This window comes from Prionailurus viverrinus, chromosome D1 (assembly GCF_022837055.1).
Source record: "Prionailurus viverrinus isolate Anna chromosome D1, UM_Priviv_1.0, whole genome shotgun sequence".
NCBI classification, from domain to species: Eukaryota; Metazoa; Chordata; class Mammalia; order Carnivora; family Felidae; genus Prionailurus; species Prionailurus viverrinus.
The window spans coordinates 106,182,734-106,205,802 of NC_062570.1; the positions used below are offsets into that span (position 1 = coordinate 106,182,734).

The following is a 23,069-nucleotide window of genomic DNA, read 5'->3' on the forward strand; positions in this document are numbered from 1 at the left end:
TTTATAATGGCAGAATGTTGGAAAGCACCTAAGTTCCATGGAAGCTGATTAAATAAACCCATCAGTGCAATACTGTGTAGCTATTTAAAAAAAAAAAAAAGATTTTCATTAGCTGATACAGAGTGATTTCCATGATAGATTGCCAAATATGTAGTATGCTACCTTTGTGTAAGAAAGAAGGGAAAATAAGAAAATAAGATATATATCTGAAAAAAGAAACACAGGAGGAGTAAACCAGAAACGAATGGTAACATAATTGTACAGAAAAAATAACACAAGAATTCAAATAAATGTTCAATACAGTTCATGGACTTCCTAAGGACTACAAAAAAAAAAAAAAAACAACACTTGAGCTTTACTTAATTGGTTTGTTGTTGATAATATCAGCGTAGGAATTCTAAAACTGTTGTTGTTTTTGTATGAAAGATACAAAAAAATGAATAAATATATAGATGTTGGAAATCAGAGATTACACTGTGAAAAAAGGGAGATAAAATATGGAATGAAGGAAGGCGAGGAAAAATCCAGAAATGTCAGATCTGAATTGGAGGTAACAGTATGCAGAATTTTGTTGTTGTTGTTGTTGCTGTTAAGTAAGCTCTACACCCAATGTGGGGCTTAAAATCGTGACTCCGAGATCAAGAATTGGGACCTCTACCTCCTGAGCCAGCCAGGCGCCCCTAGAATTCATAAATTTTTTTCACTTTATTGAAATATAATTTATCTACAGATTTTAAGCATATAGTTTTGGTAAATGTATACACTGGGGTAACCATCAACCCAATTGAGATCTAGAATATTCGATCAGCCTGAAAGTTTCCTTACTCTCCTTTGCTCTCTTTCACCCTTTTGTTCTTGATAATTGGTAAATTGCATTTTCCCTCTTTTTTTTCTTAATCCATCTTGCTAGCGGTTTATCCATTTCACTGATTTTTTTTCAAAGAACCAACTTTTAGTTCTGCTTTCTCTGCTCTTTATGTATTTCTATTTCACTAATTCCTGCTCTCATTACTCATTTTTTGGGATTTAACTTGTTCTTTCTTTTTTTTTTTTTTTTTTGGCTTATTTTATTTTGCTCTTTGTTTCGACTTTTTGACTATAGGACTGATGCATCTATAAACATTTGTATACTGGTTTTTGTGTAAATATATGTTTTCAGTTCTCTTGGGTATATATTTAGGAGTAGAATTGCTGGGTCATGTGGTAAAAATATTTAACTTTTTGGAAAACCTGCCAAACTTCTTCCAGCTTCTTAGGGTAGAATCATAGAATACTGATTTTTTTTTATTTTTTTTTTCAACATTTATTTATTTTGGGGACAGAGAGAGACAGAGCATGGACGGGGGAGGGGCAGAGAGAGAGGGAGACACAGCATCGGAAACAGGCTCCAGGCTCTGAGCCATCAGCCCAGAGCCCGACGCGGGGCTCGAACTCACGGGCCGCGAGATCGTGACCCGGCTGAAGTCGGAAGCTTAACCGACTGCGCCACCCAGACGCCCCTAGAATACTGATTTTAAAGCTTTCTTTTTTTCCGATTTAAAGTTCTCAATTTCCCTCTAAAGCACTTCTTCCAGCTGCACTACACAAATTCTGATACGCTGTGCTTTTGTTTTGTTCAGTTTGAGATATTTTGCCTTCATTGTGTTTTCTTCCTTGACTCATTAGTCATATATATACATATATATGTTTTGCGTTGTTTTAAGATTTTATTTTTAAGTAATCTCTACACAAGGTGGGGCCTGAACTCATGACCCAGAGAACAAGAGTTGCAGGTCCCACCAACTGAGCCAACCAGGCACCCCTAGAAATATATTCCTTAATTTGTAAACATTTGGGGTTTTCCAGATATATTATTATTTCTTTCTGATTTAAGAGAGCATATTCTGTGAGATTTTAATCTTTCGCAGTTTGTCTCGTGCCGAGGATACGATCTATTTCAGGGAGCGCTCTATGTGTGCTTCCAAACACTGCAGTTCTGCAATATTACGGGATAGAGTTCCCGCAGATACATACAATGTCGGCTCTGTCAAGTTGGTCGTCCTGCTCAGACTTTCTATACCCTATTGCTTTTTTTGTCCAGTTAGTCACTTATCAATTACCAACGAAGAGTTTTCCAATCTCTGTGATTACGCATTTGCCTTTTTTTCCCCTTAGTTCTGTCAGTTTTTACTTCAGTTTTTTTTGTAGCTCTGCTATTAGGCGCATATACGTTTAGGGTTATAGCTTCCTGTTCAGTGGGTCCTTTCCGGATTACGAAATGCCTCTCTTTATCTCTAATTCTCCTTGTCTGGACGTTAACCTGGCCTGATGCGAATGTAGCTGTAGCAGCTTCTTGTGCTTTCTAAGTGCCTAGCATATGTTTTCATCCTTTTACTTTCAGTGTCTGTAGAAAAATTCTCTCTCTTTTACATATTATATGGCGGGGTCTTGACAAGCTCTGTGTTTTAACTGGAATATTTACATTTACTGGACTTATTCATACAGTTGGCTTTAGGTCTATGTTTAGTCTGTGTTAGTCTGGGTTTAGTCTGCTGGGGCCACCATAACAAAGTACCACAGATTGGGTGGCTTCAACAACAGAGATTTCTTTGCTCACAGTTTTGGAAGCTAGAAGTCTGAGATCAAGGTGTTGACAGAACTGGTTCCTTCTGAGGGCTGTGAGAGAAAGATCTACTCCAGGCCTCTCTCCTTGTCTTGTCGACGGCTGGCTTCTCCCTGCGTCTTCACGTTCTTTTCCTTCCGTATGTGTCTGTATCCAAATCTCTTCTTGTAAGGACACCAGTCATATTGGACTCGGGTCCAGCCGAATGACCTCATTTTAACTGAGGATCTCCGCAGGGGCTCTAACTCCAAATACAGTCGCATTCTGAGGTGCTGGAAGTGAGGATTTCATCATATGAATTTGGAGAAACAGAGCAAGGTCTGTCACCTTACTACTTTTTTTCTATGTGTCCTTTAATTCCTCAGTTCATCTTTTCCTGCCTTCTTCTGAGGAACTGAATATAATTAATACCATATTTACATATTATAATTCAATAGTCAGGATTTAAATATCATTAATATTATATTTTACTTCCTTTTTTGCTTTTTAGCTAGATCTCTTTTTATTATTTTTTAACGGTTGCCTTAGAAATTATAGTATGTAGGGGCGCCTGGGTGGCTCAGTAGGTTGAGCATCCAACTTCAGCTCAGGTCATGATCTCACAGTTCGTGAGTTTGAGCCCTGCGTCGGGCTCTGTGCTGACAACTCAGAGCCTGGAGCCTGCTTTGGATTCTGTGTCTCCTTCTCTCTCTGTCCCTCCCCAGCTTGTGCTCGCTCACTCGCTCTCGCTCTCTCAAAAATAAACATAAAAAAAAAAAAGAAATTATAGTACACATCACTAGTTGATCACAATCTAATTGAACTTCACATTTCACAGATATTAGAGCCTTACAACAATATAAGTTTATTTGCTCTCCCATTATTTCTACTATTATATTTTATTCCTCCATATGTCATAAACTGTATCTTATGATAATATTACTTTTGCTGTAAATAGATACTTGTCTTTTGTGGAAATTGAGAAAACAAAAAAGTAACGCTTTTAAATTTACCCAACTTTTACCATTTCTGTGGTGCTTCATTCCTTCCTATGGATCCAAGTTCCCAAATTTCCTTTCAGACTGAAGAACGCCCTTTAGCATTTCTCAGAGCGCAGGCCCGCCAGCAGCAAAGTCTCTTCTCTGTCGCTCTTTTTAAGTTTTACGTATGTGTGTATGTATGTACATGTTTATTTATTTACTTATTTTGAGAGAGGGAGAGAGTGGGGAAGGGGCAGAAAGAGAGGGAGAGAGAATCCCAAGCAGGCTCCACGCCGCCAGCACAGAGCCCAGTGCAGGTTTTGAACTCACAAACCACGAGATCACGACCTGAGCCCAAATCAGGAGTCGGCTGCTTAACTGACTGAGCCACCCAGGAGCCCCATCCTCTATCATTTCTCATAAAATGTCTTTACCTGTCTCTCCTACTGCAAGATATTTTCATTGGCTACAGAATTCTAGATTGTCTTCTTTGTCAGCACTTCAGAGTGTGAGCTCACTGACTCTGTCCTCCACTCTTCCACATCACTGTTCCCCGATATGGAACCTACCTGCTTTCAAAATGTTTTCTTTACCTCTGGTTTTCAGCACTTGGACTATGACATGCTTACTCCAGGTGTGATTTTCCTGTGCTCATCCTGTTTGTGGCTTGCCAAGCTTCTTGAATCTGTAAGTGAATGTTTCTCATCAAATTTCACATTTTTTTTCCTTACCATTATGTCTTCAAATACATATATTTTTCTGTCCCGTCCTCTCTCTCCTCTCTTTCTGGAACTCCAGACACATACGTTAGGCTGCTTGAGATGGTCCTATAGATCGCTTGGGCATTGTTAATTTCTATTCAGTCCTTTTGTTTCTGATTTTCAGATGAGATCATTTCTCCAGACTTGTCCTTAAACTCACAGCCTATTCTTCTTCCAAGCCTTCTTCAATCTTTTGGTAAGCCACTCCAATGGATTTTTCAATCTATTTGGTTCTTTACAGTTGTATTTTTTTTTAATGTTTATTTATTTTGAGAGAGAGAGAGAGAGAATCAGAGAGAGAAGGAGACATCTCTGAAGAAGCAGGCTCTGAGCTGTCATGTCAGCACAGAGCCTGACGCGGGGCTTGAACTCAAGGACTGTGAGATCATGACCTGAGCCAAACTTGGACGCTTAACCCACTGAGCCACGCAGGTGCCCCAATTCTTTACAGTTTTAATTACTCTGTTAAGACTCCCAATTAAGACCACTATATTTTCCTTCAAGTCCTTAGTCATATTTATAGTAACTACTTTGCAGTCCTTGTATGCTAATTTCAACATTGGTATTATCTCATGAGTATGTTTCCGCTGACTTTTTTCTTTTTTTTCCTTTAAGTTTATTTATTCATTTTGAGAAGGACAGTGCAGAGAGAAAGAGAGAGAGAGAGAGAGAGAGAGAGAGAGGAAGAGAGAGAGAATCCCAAGCAAATTCCACACGGTCAGTGCAGATCTCAACGTGTCGCTTGATCTCATGAATCACTAGATCATGACCAGAGCTGAAATCAAGAGCTGGATGCTTAACTGACTGAGCCGCCCAGGTGCCTCAGAATAATAGATTCTACAAAACACATAATAAATGTAGAAGGAATGATAGAATTAAAAAAAAAACACAATGAAATAATAATTTAGGCAAAGGTCATTCCTTGATACTAAAACCAATGATTGACAGATTGTTGGGGACAGGATATTCACGCAACTTCAACTTACCACACAGCTCATGACTACAAAGCGAAAGGGTTCCTGGACCATGGAAAGATCTAGCAGATGACACCTTAACCAGCAACCAAATTCAACATCAGCAATAATGAGATCGGGCAACATTAAATGGTTGAAGTAATGAAACAGAGAGAACTTACTGCTCATATAGTATTCTTGCAGAAAGGTTTAATCTGAATCTAACTGCAAGGAAACATTCAAGCAAATTCAAATTGGAGGATATTCTATAAGACAACTGGGCTGGGTTCTGCAAAAATGGCAGTGGCATGAAAAACAAATAGGAAGGAACACTATTCTAGATCAAAGAAGAATCAAGAGACATGACAACTAAACGCAGTCTGTGATCCCTGATTGGATCTTGAAACTTTTTTTTTTTTTTAAAGCTGTAATGGAAACTTTAGGGCTATTTGGGGAAATATAATTATGGTAGGCAATCTAGATAATAATACTGCATCATCGTGAAGTTTCTTGGCCGCTGTGAAAACAGTTTGGCGACTCCTCAGGAAGTTGAACACAGACTTTACCATATGATCCAGCAACCCTACTTCCAGGTACGCGCTAAAGAATCAAAGCAGGGACTCAAACAGATGTTTGTACAGCCGTGTTCACGGCGTCATCCAGAGTGGCCAGAAGATGGGAATAACCCCTATGTGCATCAACAGGTGAAAGCCGAAGCAAAATGTCTATCCATGCAGCGGGATGTTATTCGGCCTTCAAAAGGAATGACGTTCTGACCCATGCTAGAAAAATAGATGAATCTTGAAGATATTAGGCTAAGGGACATAAGCCACACATAAAATGACTATTGAATGATTCCACTTGCATGAGGTGGATGAGCAAAGGTATGGAGATAGAAAGTAGAATAGAGATTGCCAGGGTGGATGGGATGTTTAATGAAAAAGTTCTGGAAATGGCTAGTGAGGAGGGTTGCACGACATAATGAATGTAGTTAATGCCACAGGCCGTGGCGGAGGCCCGCCAAGTGAAGACACGAGCTGCACAGCCGTGTGGACTGCTGGGATAGACAGGCAGCTGCTGTTCTGGACACTTCTGCTAAGTTCCAAGCCTTCCCGGGCCACATAACTTATGGGGGGCGGAGTACATATAATGAGCTCTGTCTCCCCGGCCTTTAGGGGCACCCTCCTTCACCCAATCTGTCGCTCTCCCCCACGATTATGTCTGACTTGAGCGAGGCCAGCATGTGGCCCTTGCTTTTATCCGGGTCTTCTTCCACCCGCCCCTTTCTGCCGCACCTCCCTCTCCATCTTCACCCCCGAGGCTCGCCGAGCTTCTGCGGGTCGCGCCAGTGGGGTGGAGTGTGGCATCTGTACCCAGGCCGGGGAAGCTCACCGGGCAAACTCCGCCAACTCGCCTCCCCACCCAGTGGGAGGACAGCTTTGTATTCTCAGTTCTCCAACCCAGACCCAGAATCCCCTCTGGTGTGCCAGCGGTCCAGGCAGCTGCAGAGCAGGAGAAGGGGCACCGGCTCCCCGATGCGACATGCAGCCACGGGAACAAGTCAGAGTCTAGCGCGGGTACGGGAGTGAGACTCTGGCCAAATGTGTCTGAGAACAGCTGGGCCAGGCTGGAAAACTGAGGCAAAGGGGTAGGAAATTCTGACTGAAATGAGAAGGAAGGGGCGTACGGCTCTGTTTTCAGGTCAGCCTACGACTACGGCCCTGCCGGTAGGCAGATGGCACCCCTTCAGTGACAGCCGAGGGAGCGGAAAGATCGCCGGTCTCCATGCCACCGTCTGGCTCTTTGGTCTACAACCCCAAAACTCAGATCTCTCAGGTGGAAAAGTCAAGGTCATGATGTAAGACTTTCTGGCCGTTGTGAATTGTAAAGGACCGGCACGCCCCTGAAGCAGGCTGACGTAGGCCTCCGGGGCAGGCACTCGGCTGTGGTGACCTCCTCTCAAACGCCAGGCCTGGAGTTGCCAAAGCTTCGCGTGGCACTTGGCTACTCGGGAATCCCGATGCCCAGTGGGCACTTACCCGCAGCCAGTGGAGTGGGAGCAAACTGGAAGAGCAGGACTCCAGAGTGGACGTGCAGGCTGCCGGGAAGATGAAAGAACAGCCGGTTCTGGGTCCCTCCAGAAGTCCGGCGCCATCCCCCATCTAGGGACAAAACAGTCAATCAGTCGTGCCCCATCCCTTCTTTGGTTGAACCCACTTAACCCTCCCCCAGTTTCTTCAATCCGAGGATGATTTCACGCTTTGTGAGCAACAAAAGGACCCCAGAGGGGAGCCTAAACAGGACCTGGGAGGGTCTGCCCTGTCCTCAAGCCACTCTCCTCTCAATATTCTCTGCTTTGCCGTCCTCAAAAGGTGTCGTCCTTTGCGACACCTCTGTCCCAAGTGCTGAGGTGGTTCTCCCTTTCCCGGGTCTTTGGACAGCTGTTCTAGGTGGTCCCCTTCAGGGCTAGAAGGGCACGGCCCTGAAGTCAGCCTGATGATGGCGCCAGCAAGGCCAACTTCCTTCCTCTGCGGGGGGCTACAGGCCTTGGCAATCTGTTGGCATGGGGGACACAGTTTCCGCTCCCAGGTGGGTCACAGACGGGAGAGACATCCTCTGGGGAGGAGTGGGCCGCAGACAGAGGAGAGCCAAGAACAGCCACAAATGCCCCGAGACCAAAGTATCCATCACTGGCCCTCAAGACTGCTTCACAATCCTGCGCTGTAGTTTCCTCCCCTGGTGGTAGTTCAGCTCACTTCCGGGGAAGGAGGCTCACGAACCCTCCTACCCGTCCACCAGACCCTATTCACTTGACTCCTAGTCACTGTACTAGACATGCCAATGATATGGCCCCCCAAACGCCTGCCGATCACGTTCTTCCCTTCCCGGGGTGTCTGTAAGACAGCGTGTAAGCTTAACACCAGGGTCTCAGGATGATACCTTGTCTCGCCAAGACTCAGAGCCCCTGTTCCTCCACTAATATTTCCTACACGTGTGTGCTGTGCTGGGAGTAAAACACTGACCAAAATCCATTCCCTGCTCTCAAGAGTTCACATCTAGATGGGGCTCCAGACATTTCTCCCCCATTCTCGGGGCTACCGGGGGTGGGGAGTGCCCACAGTATCTTTTCCCCACTCCCTGGCACATCCACATTGTCTACATCCCTCAAGGCCCCGCTGAAGTGCTGTCTGCTCCTTGCTGCTCTCATGACACAGCCACTTAGCAGTGGTGTCTCCGGCCTCTGAGTGTTCACAGTAGACACCTGTATCTCTCTCATGATGTGTCATGTTCCTCTTGTATTACGTGTTCGGTATGCATAGTCGATCTCCTCTACAGACTCTGTTTTCTTGAGGGCAAAGATCATCTCACACATCTCTGGATCCTTCAGACCACGCCACACAATGCCAGGTACATAATACGTGGCCAAAAACTATTCGTACAATGCGGCTTCCTCATACAGATGCTCTTTGGATGAACGGAAACTTGTTTGTGAAGCCACTGGGAGTTCCCAGATTTAATAAATAATACATTTTATCACTAACTTAAAGTTCCTTGTTGGGATTTTCCCAATGAATACAAAGTTAGAACTCAATGCAAGTAGTATACGATTCTTACGTATTCCTTGTAATTGTGTGTGTATTCCTCTGGTCTTAGGTAAATGTTATATAAATATTATAATTCAATATTCTGCGGTTTCTGCATCATAGCATGTAAGTGCTCACATCTTGCTTTTTTTTTGGTAATGTTTATTTATTTTTGAGGGAGACAGAGCATGAGCGGGGTAGAGGCAGAGACAGAAGCAGACCCAGAATCCGAAGCAGGCTCCAGGCTCCGAGGTGTCAGCACAGAGCCCTTCGTGGGGCTCGAACCCATGAACCACTGCCAGCTCATGATCTGAGCCGAAGTCAGATGCTTAGCTGACTGAGCCACCCAGGCACCCTGGTGCTCACATCTTCTATGAATTATAAGGAAGAAAAAGTATTTTCAACACTGCGTGGTGTTGGACTTTGCACGCTCCCTCCCTACCAAGTGGTAATGATATAACTCAGACTTTTCCTGAAGGAAGGAGATACACAGGTTGAGAGCATCCAGCCTTGGGTAAGAAGACTCAGGCTTCCCCATTGGAATCAGCCTATGAAACCATCCTGCCTAGGAGAATGGATTTACCCATCAAGAAAAATGACTCCAAAAATTAGGTAAAGGTCTCACGGTAGCTAAGGAATCTTCTTCTTCTTCTTTTTTTTAATGTTTATTTATTCTTGACAGAGAGAGAGAGAGAGAGACAGAGCATGAGCGGGGGATGGGCAGAGAGAGAGGGAGACGCAGAATCTGAAGCAGGCTCCAGGCTCTGAGCTGTCAGCACAGAGCCCGGGGGGGGGGGGGGGGGGGGGGGGGGGGGGGCCTCAAACTCACAGACCGAGAGGTCATGACCTGAGCCGAAGTCGGACGTTCAACCGACTGAGCCGCCCAGGCGCCCCGGAATGTTCTTTAAAGTATGAGAAATGATGGCTGGGACTTGGGACAACGCTTACTAGGTGCAGGCCTAGGGCTAAAAACTTACGCGCATTATCTCGTTTAACCTTCAAACACTTGAGGTGACAGTATGATTACCCCTGGTTTTGCAACTGATGAAACCGAGGCTCAAGAGATGTGAAAACTTTGTCCAAAACCACACACCCGAGTTTCTCTGACTCCAGATCCTGAGCTGAGATTGTCGCTCAAAACCATCCAGCTCCCCGTGTCTGGCACGCGGGGCGCACTGTGGGGGTAATGATCCCATATTCTCTAGAAGAGACCGTAAAGATCATCTGCTTCAACCTCGTCACTTTGCAATAGAGGAAAACGGGCTCAGAGAGATGAAGGGACTTGCCCCCGCCCGTGGCACGGAGCCAGAGGCTGCTCTGCAACGGGATGGCAAGGTGCCCTAGAATTCCAGCCCAAGCCCCACTTGACGGAGGAGGAGCTGAAGCCACGTTTGGTGAGCCCCGGGTCCCGGACCCAGGAGAGGCAGAGCCGGACTCAACCCCGGGGGCGCTCCCTGCCTTGCCCGGCCGGCGCCCCTCCACGCTCACCTGCGGCGCCACCCATCCCGCGGGCGGCCGCGCCCGACCCGCGTCCCGGCAGTACCTGTCTGCGGCGCGCAGGCTTTCGGCCGGGGACAGGGCGCTGGCGCGGAGCGAGGCGGGCTGCGCGGGTCAGAGCCGGACGGACGCTGGCCTCGCCGACCCGGGCCTCCCCGGGCCCCTCCGCCTCAAACTCCGAGGCCCAGGAAACGCGCGGACCGCCGGACGCCGAGAACTTGGCAGCGCCGGTCCCGGGAGGCAGAGCCGCCTGGCCTCCTCCCCTCGAGCCCCCTATTCTGCCCCCTCGGCTGTCCGCAGACCCAGCCTAGCGCGAGGGCACCTGAGGGGGAACAACAGCCACGCGCCCCGCGGAAGTCCAGCCCCTGGGACCCTAGAGGGCGAGGTTCCCATGGAAACGAGAGAGGCTCTTCGCGCCTGCGCGGACGCGCTAGGCACGGTGGGAATCGTAGTTTCCGGGCTGCCACCCGGCGGCCAAAGGCACGGACGCGAGATGGCGCCCGAGCATCGCGGTGGGTTCCGCGCCTCCGGGGTCGTTTCCCCCACTACCCCCAGGCCGAGCGCTGCCGGCGTAGGAGAGGCCGCGGAGGCCTGAAAGGTAGTTACTCCTGGCAGCCGCGGCTCTGAGGTGTCTAGGGTGTAGGGGGCGGAGGCCGGGACGCGCTCCCTTCGCCGCGTTCAGTTGTGCCGTTTGAAATGTAGTCCTGACGAGGGGCCTCCCTGGCCCCGGCCGACCGGGGCCGGGTGGAGGGAGAACTCTGGGAAGGGGGTTGCCGGGAGGCGCCTGCTGCTTGTCCGGAGGCGAGCTTCGGGCAAGGGTTCGCGTCTGGGCTGGGCGACCGGCCCGGCTCCCGAGAGGCTCCCGATGCGGGTGGGAGTCGACGTGGGATTTGCGAGCGACGGCCTTGAGCAGAACTGGTGAAAAGCAGTGCGAGTTGGACGCCGCCCTGTCCCTCCGAGTTCGGCCTCCGGGCTGAGATCTAGAAACTTAGGATCGATTTCAGGCCCTATCGCTCAGTTACTTCTCTGGGCCTCAGTTTCCTATTTCCAAAACGTGGTAATTATAATGCGTGCGTTTTCTCCTCTGGGAGTGTTGTTAAGATTCGCTGGAGATGACGTTGTTGTGGTGTAGGCTGGACAGTCCTTTAAGGACACGCACAGACATTCCTGTTTGCTGTACATTGGTGCAACTTCGTGGAGGGAAATTAGGCAATGCCTTCCAGATTAAATGCATATAGCCTTTGCTTCAGCAATTCTAGAACTATGTCCTACAGTAGGCGCCTGGGTGGCTCAGTCGGTTAAGCGTCCCCACAGTCCTAGAGTTCAAGCCCCGCGTCGCGTCGGGCTCTGTGCTGACAGCTCAGAGTCTGGAGCCTGCTTCAGATTCTGTCTCCCTCTCTCTGCCCCTCCCCCACTCATGCTCTGTCTCTCTGTGTCTCGAAAATAAAAACATTAAAAAAAATACGTCCTACAGGTTTAGTGGCCCTGTGTGCACCAGAAAGTATATGCAAGAGTACTTAAGCATTACTTGGAATGAAAAAAATATATATCCATAAGCAACCTGAATGTTCTTTAGTAGATGCGCACTTAAATAAATGGAGTCCATAGAATAGAATGTGTCTGATTGTTTTAGGAATTAGGCAGAGCTTTCTGAACTGATGTGCCACTCTTTGTGCTATGAAAAAAAATGTCAAAGTGTCAATGTTAATATGCTGTAATTTATGGGTTTTTTACGTTTATTTGTTTATTTTGGAAGAGACAGAGCACAAGTGGGGGAGGAGCAGAGACAGAGAGGGAGACAGACAGAATCCCAAGCAGACTCCGCACCACTTCCAGTGCAGAACCCGATGCGGGGCTCAAACGCACGAAACCCGGAGACCTGAGCGGAAACCACCAGTCACGCTTAACCAGCTGAGCCACCCAGGTGCCCCTATAATTTATGTTTTTAAAACAATACATAAATATATTTGATGACATAAGCATGGAACGTCTTTGGAGGGACTCAGAAGAAGTTGAAACGATGCTGCCTGTGAAGCGTTGGAAAATAAGATCTAAAGGACACATACTTTTCATCATATATCTTTTTTTTTAACTTTTTTTGCCCCTTTAGCAATTTGTGTGAGGGGTGTGTGTGTGTGTGTGTGTGTTAAATCATTTGCATTCTTTTAAAGTAATCTCTACACCCAATGTGGGGCTCGAACTCACGACCCTGAGATCTAGACTATCAGTTGCTCTACCAACTGAGAGCCAGCCAGTTGTTCCTGTCCATAGACTCTGGTCAGCCCCTAGCTCTGAGTTCGTGATAGGACTCTCCATTCCCAGCCGCAGAGGCTGTAGGAAGGCAGGGCCTGGCCTTGGCTTCCTTCCTGACATTGTCACCCTACCTGCCCCTAACCCTGGCTTAGGACTGCTGAAAGGGCAGCCTGGGTGAGACGCATGGTTGGCTGGAGGATGACAGGCAGCCCCACTGTTTGCTCAGAAGGGTGGACCAGCGAGGTGGATCAAGAATCAGGCGAGCCTCTCTGGACCCCACCTGGGGCCCTAGGCATGTCACCTACACACAGGTACACATGGTTCTTCTAGAGAGCATGTTGGGGGTGAATTCTGTCAATGTGTAGGTGACATGTATCATTAACACACCAAAGTGGGAAGGGGGCACTTAGGGATTTCCTAGTCTAATCCCTTTGTTCTACAGAAAGAAACAGAGACTTGAAGGGAAGTGAGTTATAAGTGGCAAAGCCAGGGCTAGATCCCAAGTTTCTTGTCCCTTGGTACTCTAGGAGTAGAGTAGTGCTGGGGTCCCACTGGGGTCTAGGTGAGAAATGCCCTTCCAATGGGGCATGAGTTCTCAAGTGGTGCCAGCTCCTACGTCTGAGTCTGCTTTGAAGGAAGGAGTTGCATATCCACCCCCCCCCCCAACCGAAGTAGTGTGTTTATGGGACAGAGGATATGATCTTGGGAAGAGAAGACAGAAGTGACAAAGATGGAATAACTTACTCTTTTTGAACGGTAAAGTGGAGCAAAAGGAACCCGGATGCAGGAGGGGAGGGCCCATCGAGGGTCCTTCTTGATCAGGCTGTCTTGCATTGTAGCAAGAGGAAGATTCTTGGGGCCCACAGTGTGCTCGAGAACAATCATCAAGTGTCCAAACAGAGCCTTAGCTTCCGGAACAGGCTTGGTCCTGTCCAGATAGGCGTCGGCAGCCCCCACTTCCTCATGGGTAACTCGCTTCAGCTGTCCCAACAGAGCCAAGCACCTGCTGCCCGGCGTAGACTTGTCCCCCACCCCAACCTGCCTGACGGGCGCAGGGGCAGCTAACATTTACCCAGGCCCTGCCCTAGGAAGTGAGGGAGATAACACTGGTCTCCCCTCTTCTCTTCCCCATTCCTCTTCCGGCCCCACCCCGCCACTACCCTCCCACCCCGCCAGTCCTCCAAAACGGGGCCTGTCTAAAGACACCTGGTGGTTGCTATGAGGAGGCCGGAAGGGCTAAGAGAGGCCAAACTTCGTGTGTAACCAGAGAAGAATCAGACTCACAGGCACACAGCTTTATCATAAAAGTGAAAATAATATGAAAATGTTTTTTTTTTATTTCTAAGTACAAAGCCAGATACTATTAAGACTGTGAAAAACTGGCCAGAGGCCGTGAAGGACAAGAAGAAGACTTTCTTTGGCCTGGTGCCCTGTGACCCAGCGCACTGCTGTCGGGGAGTGGCATGGGGCAGGGGACAACAGCAGAAGACGGGCTGGTTGTGGAATGCGGGAGGAAGGCCCCATCGGCGGGACCGCTCTCTGCTCCTCAGAGCCTCCAGAACTGGGAACTGAGGTTACTCTTGGCCTTTAAGGGCCACTGGTTCTCTGGCCTAGCGGGCCCCAGGAATGAAGAGGGGCAGGGGTGAGGCACATGGGAGTGGGTGAGGGAGGAAGCATGAGCCTTTCTGCACTGGGTTTATTCCCTGGCTGCAAGTGAGTGTTTCAGGCAGCAGCTGGGAATGAAGCAAGGTGCTCTGGCCCCCAAAGGCACTTTCAGTCTCTCTGTCACATCCCCGTTATAGAGAAGATCTTGAGCCCTTGGAAAGGTGGACATGTCTGAGACTTAAGGCCATAGGAGCTGAGGCTGTAGTGATGGAATCTCGGGGCCACTGGGGAGGAGCTAAAAGGAATGTGGACAAGCTGACAGGAATGAAGGGCGCTCGTCCCAGGAGCTGTGTTCAGGCGCCTCTATTTGTGTCTAGGGGGCCATGAGCATGTGTGAGGGCTCAAGCCTCGCCCTCCTCCCCACTGCCATCCACACTGGCCTGCCTCACCACCTTCCGGAGCCTGGGTGTGGAGGAACGGCCGGCCTCTGCCTGCTCCTGCAAGGCCCGGGTCCGGCTGGCCACCAGGGCGGCGCTGTTGAGGGCAACCACAGACTGGTGGGACTTCAGGGCAGGCCAAGGCCCCTTGGGACCCGGCTCGCCTCCCTTGGCCTTTGAGAGCTGAGGGAAGGGCACCGGAGGGTCTTCTTCTGAAGACTCGTTTGAAGAAAACACCTAGAAGGGTCAGAGTGCAAGAAGAATCACTGAGAAGTCTTTCCAGGGCAGAGTTATTGAGCACAAAGCCTGGGAAGGGGTAGGTGTGGAATGTTAAGTGAATGTAGAAAATCTGAGCTACTCATGGTCGTATTTCCATAGGAGGGAAGATAGCAGCCCCGCCCCACTGCCCTGCTCCTTGGCCCCCGCCGGTCCTCCTTCTGGCCCCAGAAGCCCTCCTGAGCTCCCCTGCACCTGCCATATCCTTGAGGCCCCCTCCTCCTCCTCTTGCCCCCCTGCCTTTGTGCAGTCAGTCCTGAGAGCTGCAGGTGAAACACCTTCCGGGTACCGAGTGAAGACACTACCTTTAGGAACACCCACGCTCGCTCACCCATCAACCATCCATACCCAGTGCCACCTCCTCCAGGAAGCCTCTCCCAAAGGTTCCCACCCTCTGCAAGGAGCTCTCTGTCCTCAGGTCAGCCATCTTGGCCTCCAGTCCCGTGGTGGGTCTGGCTTCCTAAGGCAAAGGCTAGTCTCTGGTCTTCTGCTTGTGCCCTGCAGCACTTAGCACAGAGGATGCTCAACTGCCCAGCCCGTATTTGGTCACGTGAGTGCCACGACCCCTCTGTACCCCATCCTCTGGTGGGTTCCCCTCAGATTTGGGAGGGGCCGCAGAGCACCTTCTCCACCTCGTCTGGGGTTGGCAGTTGGGTGTCCAGCTCTTGGCCTGGGGAGGATGCTCGTGCCATGGCTGGGCAGCCCTGCCCCTTAGGAGGCAAGTCCTTTCATCGGGCTGAGAGTTGTCTGCAGCCTTCACCCCGGGGCTGGCTCGGCTGAGAAGCCCACGCAGGTGCCTCCGGCCCCATGGCTGCTCTGCAGCTCCCACGGAGGGCAGTGCTCGCCGACCGCCCACGAGGTCTCCTTGGCTGCTTTGAGGGGACAGAAGTGAGCTGCCCAGGGAATGGTCCCCATGGGAAGTTGGGCCCCGGTCCCGGTCTCTCTCCTTCCTCCTGCCATCTGCCCCTCCTACTTCTGTCCCCTGATGTGCCTCAGTCTGGGCTCCTTCCCTAGCTCCAGCCTCACCTCTGGCAGATCACTGGCCCCTGAAATGCTTTCCAGCTCCGAGGAAGGCTCCAGGAGGCTGATGGACCGCATGACCCCTCGGAGGTTGATACGGGGCCGTGGCCCAGGCTCCTCTTTCAGGGCTGACCGGCTCTCCTCCAAACCCATAGCCTTCGCCTCCCCACTGCCCCCTGGTTCCGGCGGAAGAGGCGGGAATGGTGTAGACATCGCAGGGGCGAGGGGCTCCTCTGGGGAAGCCCCACCCACTTTCTGCTCCCAGATGTGGCTCTGCCGGCTGGAAAGAGGTGGGCCTCAGTCAGCCTTGAGTGACCCAGCAGCCACGCCCAGCGCCCACACCCACCTGCTCCCCGGGCCCCCCCGGCTTGTGGCTTGTACCTGGCGGTCAAGATGCCCTGGTAGGTCTGCAGCTGGCGCAGAAAGCCGGGGTTGGGGCGGGCGATGGGCCGGAGCTCCTGCACGTGGCGCAGAGCCTGCTCCAGACTCCAGCCATACTGCTTCATGGCATAAGCTATCACCGTGGCAGCTGAGCGGCTGACGCCCATCTTGCAGTGGACTAGCACCCGAGTGCCCTGTGCTCTGTGGAGGCAGAACACGGTCAGCACCCCCCCCTTCCCCGCCCCATCGCTGGGAGGGGCCCTGCGGTGTGGGAGGACAGGGAGTGCTCCGCCCAGAGCAGAGGAGGGAGCCGAGACCCTGAGGGCCGGGAGAGGTCCTGAGCCGGAGGGAAGAGGCAAGGGGACCGCTTGAAGCTGGGGCAGGCGGAGCCCCACCTCGCGGCCTCCACGAAGCCGTGTGTCTCCTTCCAGTGGGGTAGCAGCTGGGCTGACTCCTCATCCCAGAGGCGCACGTTGTGGTAGATGAAGCGATCGGGGTAGAAGTTGTCAATCTCGCGGGCCACGTTCAAGATGTGGCTGACCCTGTAGCAGAGGGTATGCGGCCCGGCTGACGTTGCCAGGGGCACCAGGCCCATTGGCCAGCAGACCCGGCCGACCCTGCTGGTTCTGTTTAGTCCTTGGTTCTGAGAGTCGGGTGGGGACGGTGCAGTCGTGAGGGGAGGAGAAGATGGCCGTGACCCTGAGCGAATCATGCCGCCCCACCGGGGTTTGAGTTTCCCCCTCTGGTCCAGGTAGCTGCTGGGCTGACTGGAGCACTAAGCCTACTAGTCTCAGAAGCCAGTGGGAGGACAGCTTTGATCTAAGCTGAGACTGGGTGGATCTGCAGCAGCTGGGTGATGGTGACGGGGGCCACAGTAGGTTTCCCGGGAGCCCGTGGGGGACAAATGGCAGGAACCAAGGAGGGCAGGCAGCCAGCCCCCTTGCCTGTCTCTGTGAGACGTGGTCAGGTGGAGAGGGGCTTTTCCGCTTGGGAAAGGCCCTCGGGGCGCCCACCCCACTGCCGCCCCTCTTCTCTGTGTCATATGGGGCTTGCTTTACAGAGTGGGGAGGAAGCGGGCCAGGGGAGCTGCCAGCAGGCCCCCAAGACCTTGCCGGGGGGAGGGGGTCGGAGGCAGAGCTAGCAGCTGCTGGGGGGGGGATCTGGGGGTTTCTGGCCAGGTTGCCCCTTGGGGTGAGGTCAGGGGAAGGGGAAGACACAGGGTAGGTGGTCCTGAGGGCCCAGAGCCCTACCTGTTCCTCTGGAGCTCCTCCAGGTTTGCCGCATTCCACTCTGAGCCCTGCGGAGGGACAGAAGCTTCACCCTCCGTCTCCCCCACCTGTGGCGCCCTCACGCCGCCCTCCCCCTGCTGCTCACCAGGTAGAGGTGGGGGAAGATGCGGGAGGCGCGGTCTTGCTGGGCCATGAGCAGCAGCATCTGGTTATCAATGAAGTCGCGGTACTGTTGGAGAGGACGGCCCAGGCGCAACTCCAGGGCCTGGCGGATCTGCAGGCGGAGCCAAAGGGGAGGAGAGGCTGGGGGGGGTGCCTTGCAAGCGTCCTGATGCCCGGCCCTTCCCTCCGGGGCCTCAGAGGACAGCACCTGTCCATCTAGACAGAGGAGCTGAAGCCAGGCGTGGGGGACTGGCTCAGGACTGGGGGAAAGCTCTGCCCCCGTGGGAGGATTCCCCACCCCCACCCCCGGCCCGGGGCCCAGCTCTCTCCTGGCCCCTGCTCCTCCCCAGCACCAGCCCAGCTTTTATTATTTTTTTTGAGTAAGCTCTACACACGACGTGGGGGCTTGAACTCGTGACCCCGATGTCAAGAGTCGCATGCAGCACCGACTGAGCCAGACACGGAACCCCCCGGCCCACCTCTTTGGAAGTGACGCTCTCCAGGTCGCTGGTGTCCAGCACCTCCCACAGCTCAGCCCGGATCGCCTGCTCCATCCGCTCCTGCTCTGAGGGCCTGGGAGCCGAGCCCGTCAGTCCAAGAGCCCCTTCCCGGCTCCCCCATGGCACCCTCCCCTCTCCTCCCCTGCCCGCGCTGACCGGCCAGGCTCGGCGCTGGGAGGCCGCAGGGATTCCAGGTCGGCCATGGCCATCCACTCGTTGAGGCAGCTCTGGTCAGAGCTCAGTCTGTCCTGGTAGTATCCAGCCCAGGTAAGGGCACTACCCCCTGGCACAAGACCGCTGCCAAGAGCCGCCTCACATGCCTGGTGCAACACCTGGAGCGTGGCCCTAGGACAGAGGACGGGCTGGGTCACACCCTCCTCCCTGCCGCCCCTCCCCAGGCCCTCCAACCGGCTCTGAGAAGAGGAGGCCGGCCGGAGACCGGGGCCGCCCTAACCCTTACCACATGGTCTGGATGGAGATGGGCTTGAAGATTCGGCTCTGCCCACTGGACGTCACACTGAAGCCCCTGAGGGAGACCAGGTGCGGGTAGAATCCAACTCCAGGCTCCGGGACAGAGCTCCTGAGAGGCCAACCCACTCGCCACCTCGCGAGGCTGGCCCTCAGAATACGTACATACACAGCATTTGGGCTTCAAAATGAGCCCCATTTGCCACACCTGGGGTGGCCGAGGCCCAGAGAAGTTAGGTGACCTGCCTAGAGTCACACAGCAAATCCGAGATGGAGCTGAGTCGGCCCAGGCCCCAGACACCCAGCCTGCGTTTCTTCCGCTGCTCCCCACTGCCCAGTCACCCTATCCGGTCCATCACCCTGCCGGCCGCCCTCTCCCCTCTCTCCTCCCTCCAGTCGCCATCTCTTACCCGTCTCCATCTAGGTACACCTGGGTGTCACTCCAGAGAGGCAAGACCAGGCCCAGGGTGCAGCTCGGGGAGCTGGCAGGGGACAGAAGAAAAGCCATTGTTCCCCAGCATCTCACTTCCTTGCCCCCCTCCCTTCCTCTCCCTGCTCGCACCTGCTGTCGGGGAAATCCACTCCCAAGAGGACTGTCTCATCCTGGCTCTGATGTTCTCTTGTGGAAACTACCAGCAGGTAGCGGAGCCGAGGGGGCCGTGCCGCCTCCAGCTGGGCTGCCTAGGGAAGATGGGGAGGGGGAAGCCCAGGGTCACAGCGGCCCAAGAAGACCCTGCATCCCCCGCCCCCCGCCCCCCACCTGACATACACGTGGGCCTAGAAGAGACCTGCTGCCTGCTTGCTCTGTGCCCATCCTCCTCTTCCCAGGTTCCAGATTGGTAGTTATAACCCAGTGGCTGCCAACTTTGGGATTCCATGGTCCAACAGAATGTTTAAGAAGATTTTTCGTGGGGCGCCTGGGTGGCTCAGTCGGTTAAGCGTCCGACTTCGGCTCAGGTCATGATCTCACGGTCCGTGAGTTCGAGCCCCGCGTCAGACTCTGTGCTGACAGCTCCGAGCCTGGAGCCTGTTTCAGATTCGGTGTCTCCCTCTCTCTCTGACCCTCCCCCATTCATGCTCTGTCTCTCTCTGTCTCAAAAATAAATAAAACATTAAAAAAAATTTTTTTTTAATAAAAAAAAAGATTTTTCGCAAAGGGGGTATGTATGGAAAAAAGGGGAGAATGGGCCTCGCACCCATTGCCCATTTTCAATTTCTGCCCAGGAAAGAGGTTTAAAAAAAACCCAAAAACCTTTTCCACTTGCCATTACCATCATTTGATTCAAGAAAGGTTTCTCATCAAAGAAATACTAAAGACACAATCTCATAACAAAGGACAGTGCTTCCGTGGAATAAATTCGGCTTTCGGAAAGACTGCCTCCATTTTGTTTTTCCCATCTTGCTGCCGACAGTGAGATGCCCCACAGGCATCTGGGAACTGGTCCACCGGCTCCCACCTGTGCCCCACCCCGCCTGGCGCCCCTCCAGCTCAGCCGGCCCTCCGGAGCGGCCGGCCAGGCCCGAGGTGTGCGCACAACTCATGGGGTCAGGAAGGTCCTGTGCTGGTTGCACAGAACCCCACCTCCGTGTAATTCCCAGCTCTTGGACCCGACCGGGCCTTACAGGCTCATGCAGGGCAGACCCCCATCATTTCCCGCTCCTCCAGAGACCTGAAGACGTGATCGTGCCCTGTTTAAGCAACTAGCTGAACCGGGGGGCTCCTCAGGGTTTGGGGGATCCGTATCACTTGCCCTCATGCCACTGCTCCCCAGCAGACACACACGCTGGCTCCCTTCTACCCTCGCCTCCCCCGCCCCCCCCCCCCTCAAGAGCTGGCTCTCTCCCCTTCTCCGAGGGCGGCGGCCCCTCACCAGGCGGATGTCGTCCTGTGGCCTCAGCAGCTCCACCATGAGGTGCAGGTGCTGACTCTGCTGCTGCTTCTGGGGACTCTGGGGCCCCTGCCCATCGTCTGTCTGGTCGCTGTGGGGCTGTTCTTCCCCCGGGGGTCCCTCCACTGCCTCAGGGCCAGCGTCAGCTGCTTCTCCATTGTCCTCTCCGTCCTGCAGTCCCAGGACAGCCCCACGGAGCACTGCAAAGCTCTGCCTGGCAGGGCAGCAGGGAAACCACTTTACGTCCGTCATCCCCCTCAGGGCAGACGTGCATCAGATTCACCCACCAGGCTTGTTAGAACAAGTGTTGGGCCCCGTCCCGGGGGAGTCAACAGGTCTGGGGTGGAGGCCTGAGAATGTGCATTTCTAAGGAGTTCCCAAGTGCTGAGGCCACCACATTTGGGGAGCTACTGTCTTGGAGGCTGCCAAGCCCCCGAGCCACTTGTTTAAGTGGGGGGGGGGGGGGGAGTGTTGCTCCCTTTCCCTTCCCCCCTGCCTATCTCAGGAGATGCTGTAAACTTGGTGGGGACCCAGGAGCCCTTGGGCTCTGCTGTCCCATCCCTGCCCTTTGGCTTGTGACTACTGGCCCGAGCCTGGGTCCAGAATAGTGGTGGAAGGGCCCCGACTGACCCGGAGGAAGATAAAAGCAAAGGCAGCCCGGTCAGCACTGCAAGCCCACTGTGCCCACCAGCAACATTGCCCCACATATGCAGTAGTTGGTTCTGGCCGAGTCCTCCAGTAGGGCAGGGGCCAGGCCTGGCAGCTGGAGGTAGTTGTCTCTGTCCGGGAGAGGTGCTCACCTTCGCTGGAGCCGGCTTCTCCGCTTGGATGCCTGGTCCTGCTGAGAAAGCAGCCCCCGGGGCAGAGTGAGGTGGGGGGTGGCAAGGACTCTCCTCTCTGCTATCAGGGCTGTGGGGGTGGGGGGTGGGGGTGGGATCGCCCCACCCCCCAACTGGAGACTGGAACCAGAAAAGATGTCAGATCCCTTCCCACCCCCAGTCCACTCCCCACCTGGAGGCACGGGGTGGGGGGGGGGGGTAGCCTGGGCAAAAGTCCAGGTAGGGCAGCTGGGGTGAGTGGGTGGGGGTGCTGGAGGTGTCCAAGGGGTTGGCCCAGATCTGGGCCTGGAAGAGGGTAGGGCCTCCGCAGGGTGGGCTGGTGTTCGGGGCTCCGGATCTTGCCTTGGTCTAAGTTCTTGGGAGCCTCCAGACCCCCTCCCAGTCCCCTCCAGCGAGACACTTAGGGTCCCCCTTCCCACACCCCCAGCCTCAAGGGGAGGCTGGCAGTGGGCAGGACGCGCTCCCCGGGGCCCAGCTGGCAGCCAACTGCGTGGGCCGGAGCACGGCAAAGCCAGACTTACCGTGGGCCCTACAGGCGTGGAGTGGCCGCTGGCCGGAGGGGAGCGGCTCACTGTGACCAGGGCCATGGGGCCAGGCCGGGCACACCTGCGCCCGTCCGGGTACGGTGCCCTACCACGGCCCCACGGACAGTCCCTGCCCCGCAGGACCAGGAAGGAGAGACCGGAGCCACCAGGGCCTGGCACCTCCTCGGGGGCGGCCCTTAAAGGGCCAGACGCGCGTCCAGCCCGCGTCCAACCCGGTCTGCGGAGCCAGCACCGAGCAGCCGCCGCCCCTCCCTTTGCGTCTCCTGGGTTGGGCCGCCTCGCCCCCGCCCCCCCAGCACTTTGGAGGCGGGCCCGGGGCGGGGCGCAGGTGCGGAGCGCGGCGACCGGGAGGGAAGTGGCCAGAGGTCCGGCAACTTGCAGTCTTCGTTCCGGGGTTCCGGGGTTCGGTCCCTCCTTCTTGGAGGCGCCCCTGCCCCTGCCCTCCTGGCTCCGCCCACCTAGGTCACCTGAGTTCTGCTTTGGGCTTCAACCGTTCAGTTACCCAGATTGGCACCTAGGGAGGCAGGACTGGGGACACAGGTCTCGGAGAGGATCCGACATAGTAGGTCTTAAGTCGGAGGGCACCCCAAAATGATTTCTTCTTGCTGACTGGCCCTCATGCTTCCACTCTCTGCACAATCATTGGGAGACATGCAGAGCTTCGGGGAAACCAGGCAGAACTTAGAACTAACCCATCGCGGGATCACAGGCCATCCTCAGGGCCACCTTGGAGGTGAGCAGGGCAGAGTTGAGCAGGCTCGCACTGCAGCCTGGGAAGGGACTTGTCCAAAGTCACTCAGATAGAACATGCTCGGATAGAACAGGCAGGAACCCAGGCCTGGGGTGCAGGGGGCTCCTCCCAGTTGGTTGGGGATAGTCTGGAGGCCCAGCCTTTCCCCTCCTTGATAGGAGCAGGGGTGGGTTCTGGGAAAGCCCGAGTAAGTGGCAGGAGGAGCCTGGGTCCCCAACAGGTGGAACAAGACTACAGGGCGCAGACGTTTGCGAGGCACATACTCTGCAAGGGACTTGACGTATGTTGGTTTGTTGGTTCACTTCACCCTCCCAACGGCCGGGGGTGCTGGGAGGTGGTCTCATTTTACAGCTGGGGA

General features: G+C 53.5%; 1 protein-coding gene and 2 long non-coding RNA genes across 4 annotated transcripts; 1 reads left to right on the forward strand and 2 right to left on the reverse strand.

The window, feature by feature from the left end:
* Positions 1-3,852: 3,852 nt before the first annotated feature.
* Positions 3,853-10,728, reverse strand: LOC125146726 (uncharacterized). The gene is made up of 3 exons (XR_007144854.1): positions 10,403-10,728; positions 7,315-7,437; positions 3,853-4,246 (listed from the first exon to the last, which is right to left on the reverse strand). It is a non-coding gene; the product is annotated as an uncharacterized LOC125146726 (long non-coding RNA).
* On the forward strand, positions 10,725-19,717 carry LOC125146725 (uncharacterized). Its single transcript, XR_007144853.1, has 5 exons — positions 10,725-10,954; positions 18,105-18,486; positions 18,618-18,759; positions 19,112-19,326; positions 19,516-19,717. It is a non-coding gene; the product is annotated as an uncharacterized LOC125146725 (long non-coding RNA).
* On the reverse strand, positions 13,905-22,185 carry SSH3 (slingshot protein phosphatase 3). Of its 2 annotated transcripts, none has more exons than XM_047823481.1 (14): positions 21,937-22,185; positions 21,377-21,414; positions 20,559-20,790; positions 19,250-19,368; positions 19,098-19,169; positions 18,680-18,745; positions 18,376-18,564; positions 18,199-18,292; positions 17,703-17,831; positions 17,579-17,625; positions 16,724-16,870; positions 16,329-16,529; positions 15,954-16,227; positions 13,905-14,888 (listed from the first exon to the last, which is right to left on the reverse strand). In XM_047823481.1, the coding sequence occupies exons 1-14, from the start codon at positions 22,000-22,002 to the stop codon at positions 14,616-14,618; spliced, it is 1,947 nt and encodes a 648-aa protein (XP_047679437.1). In that variant the 5' UTR covers positions 22,003-22,185; the 3' UTR covers positions 13,905-14,615. The 2 variants fall into 2 exon arrangements, with proteins under 2 accessions (XP_047679437.1, XP_047679436.1); XM_047823480.1 differs by having other exon boundaries at positions 21,377-21,417; positions 21,937-22,183.
* Positions 22,186-23,069: the final 884 nt, after the last annotated feature.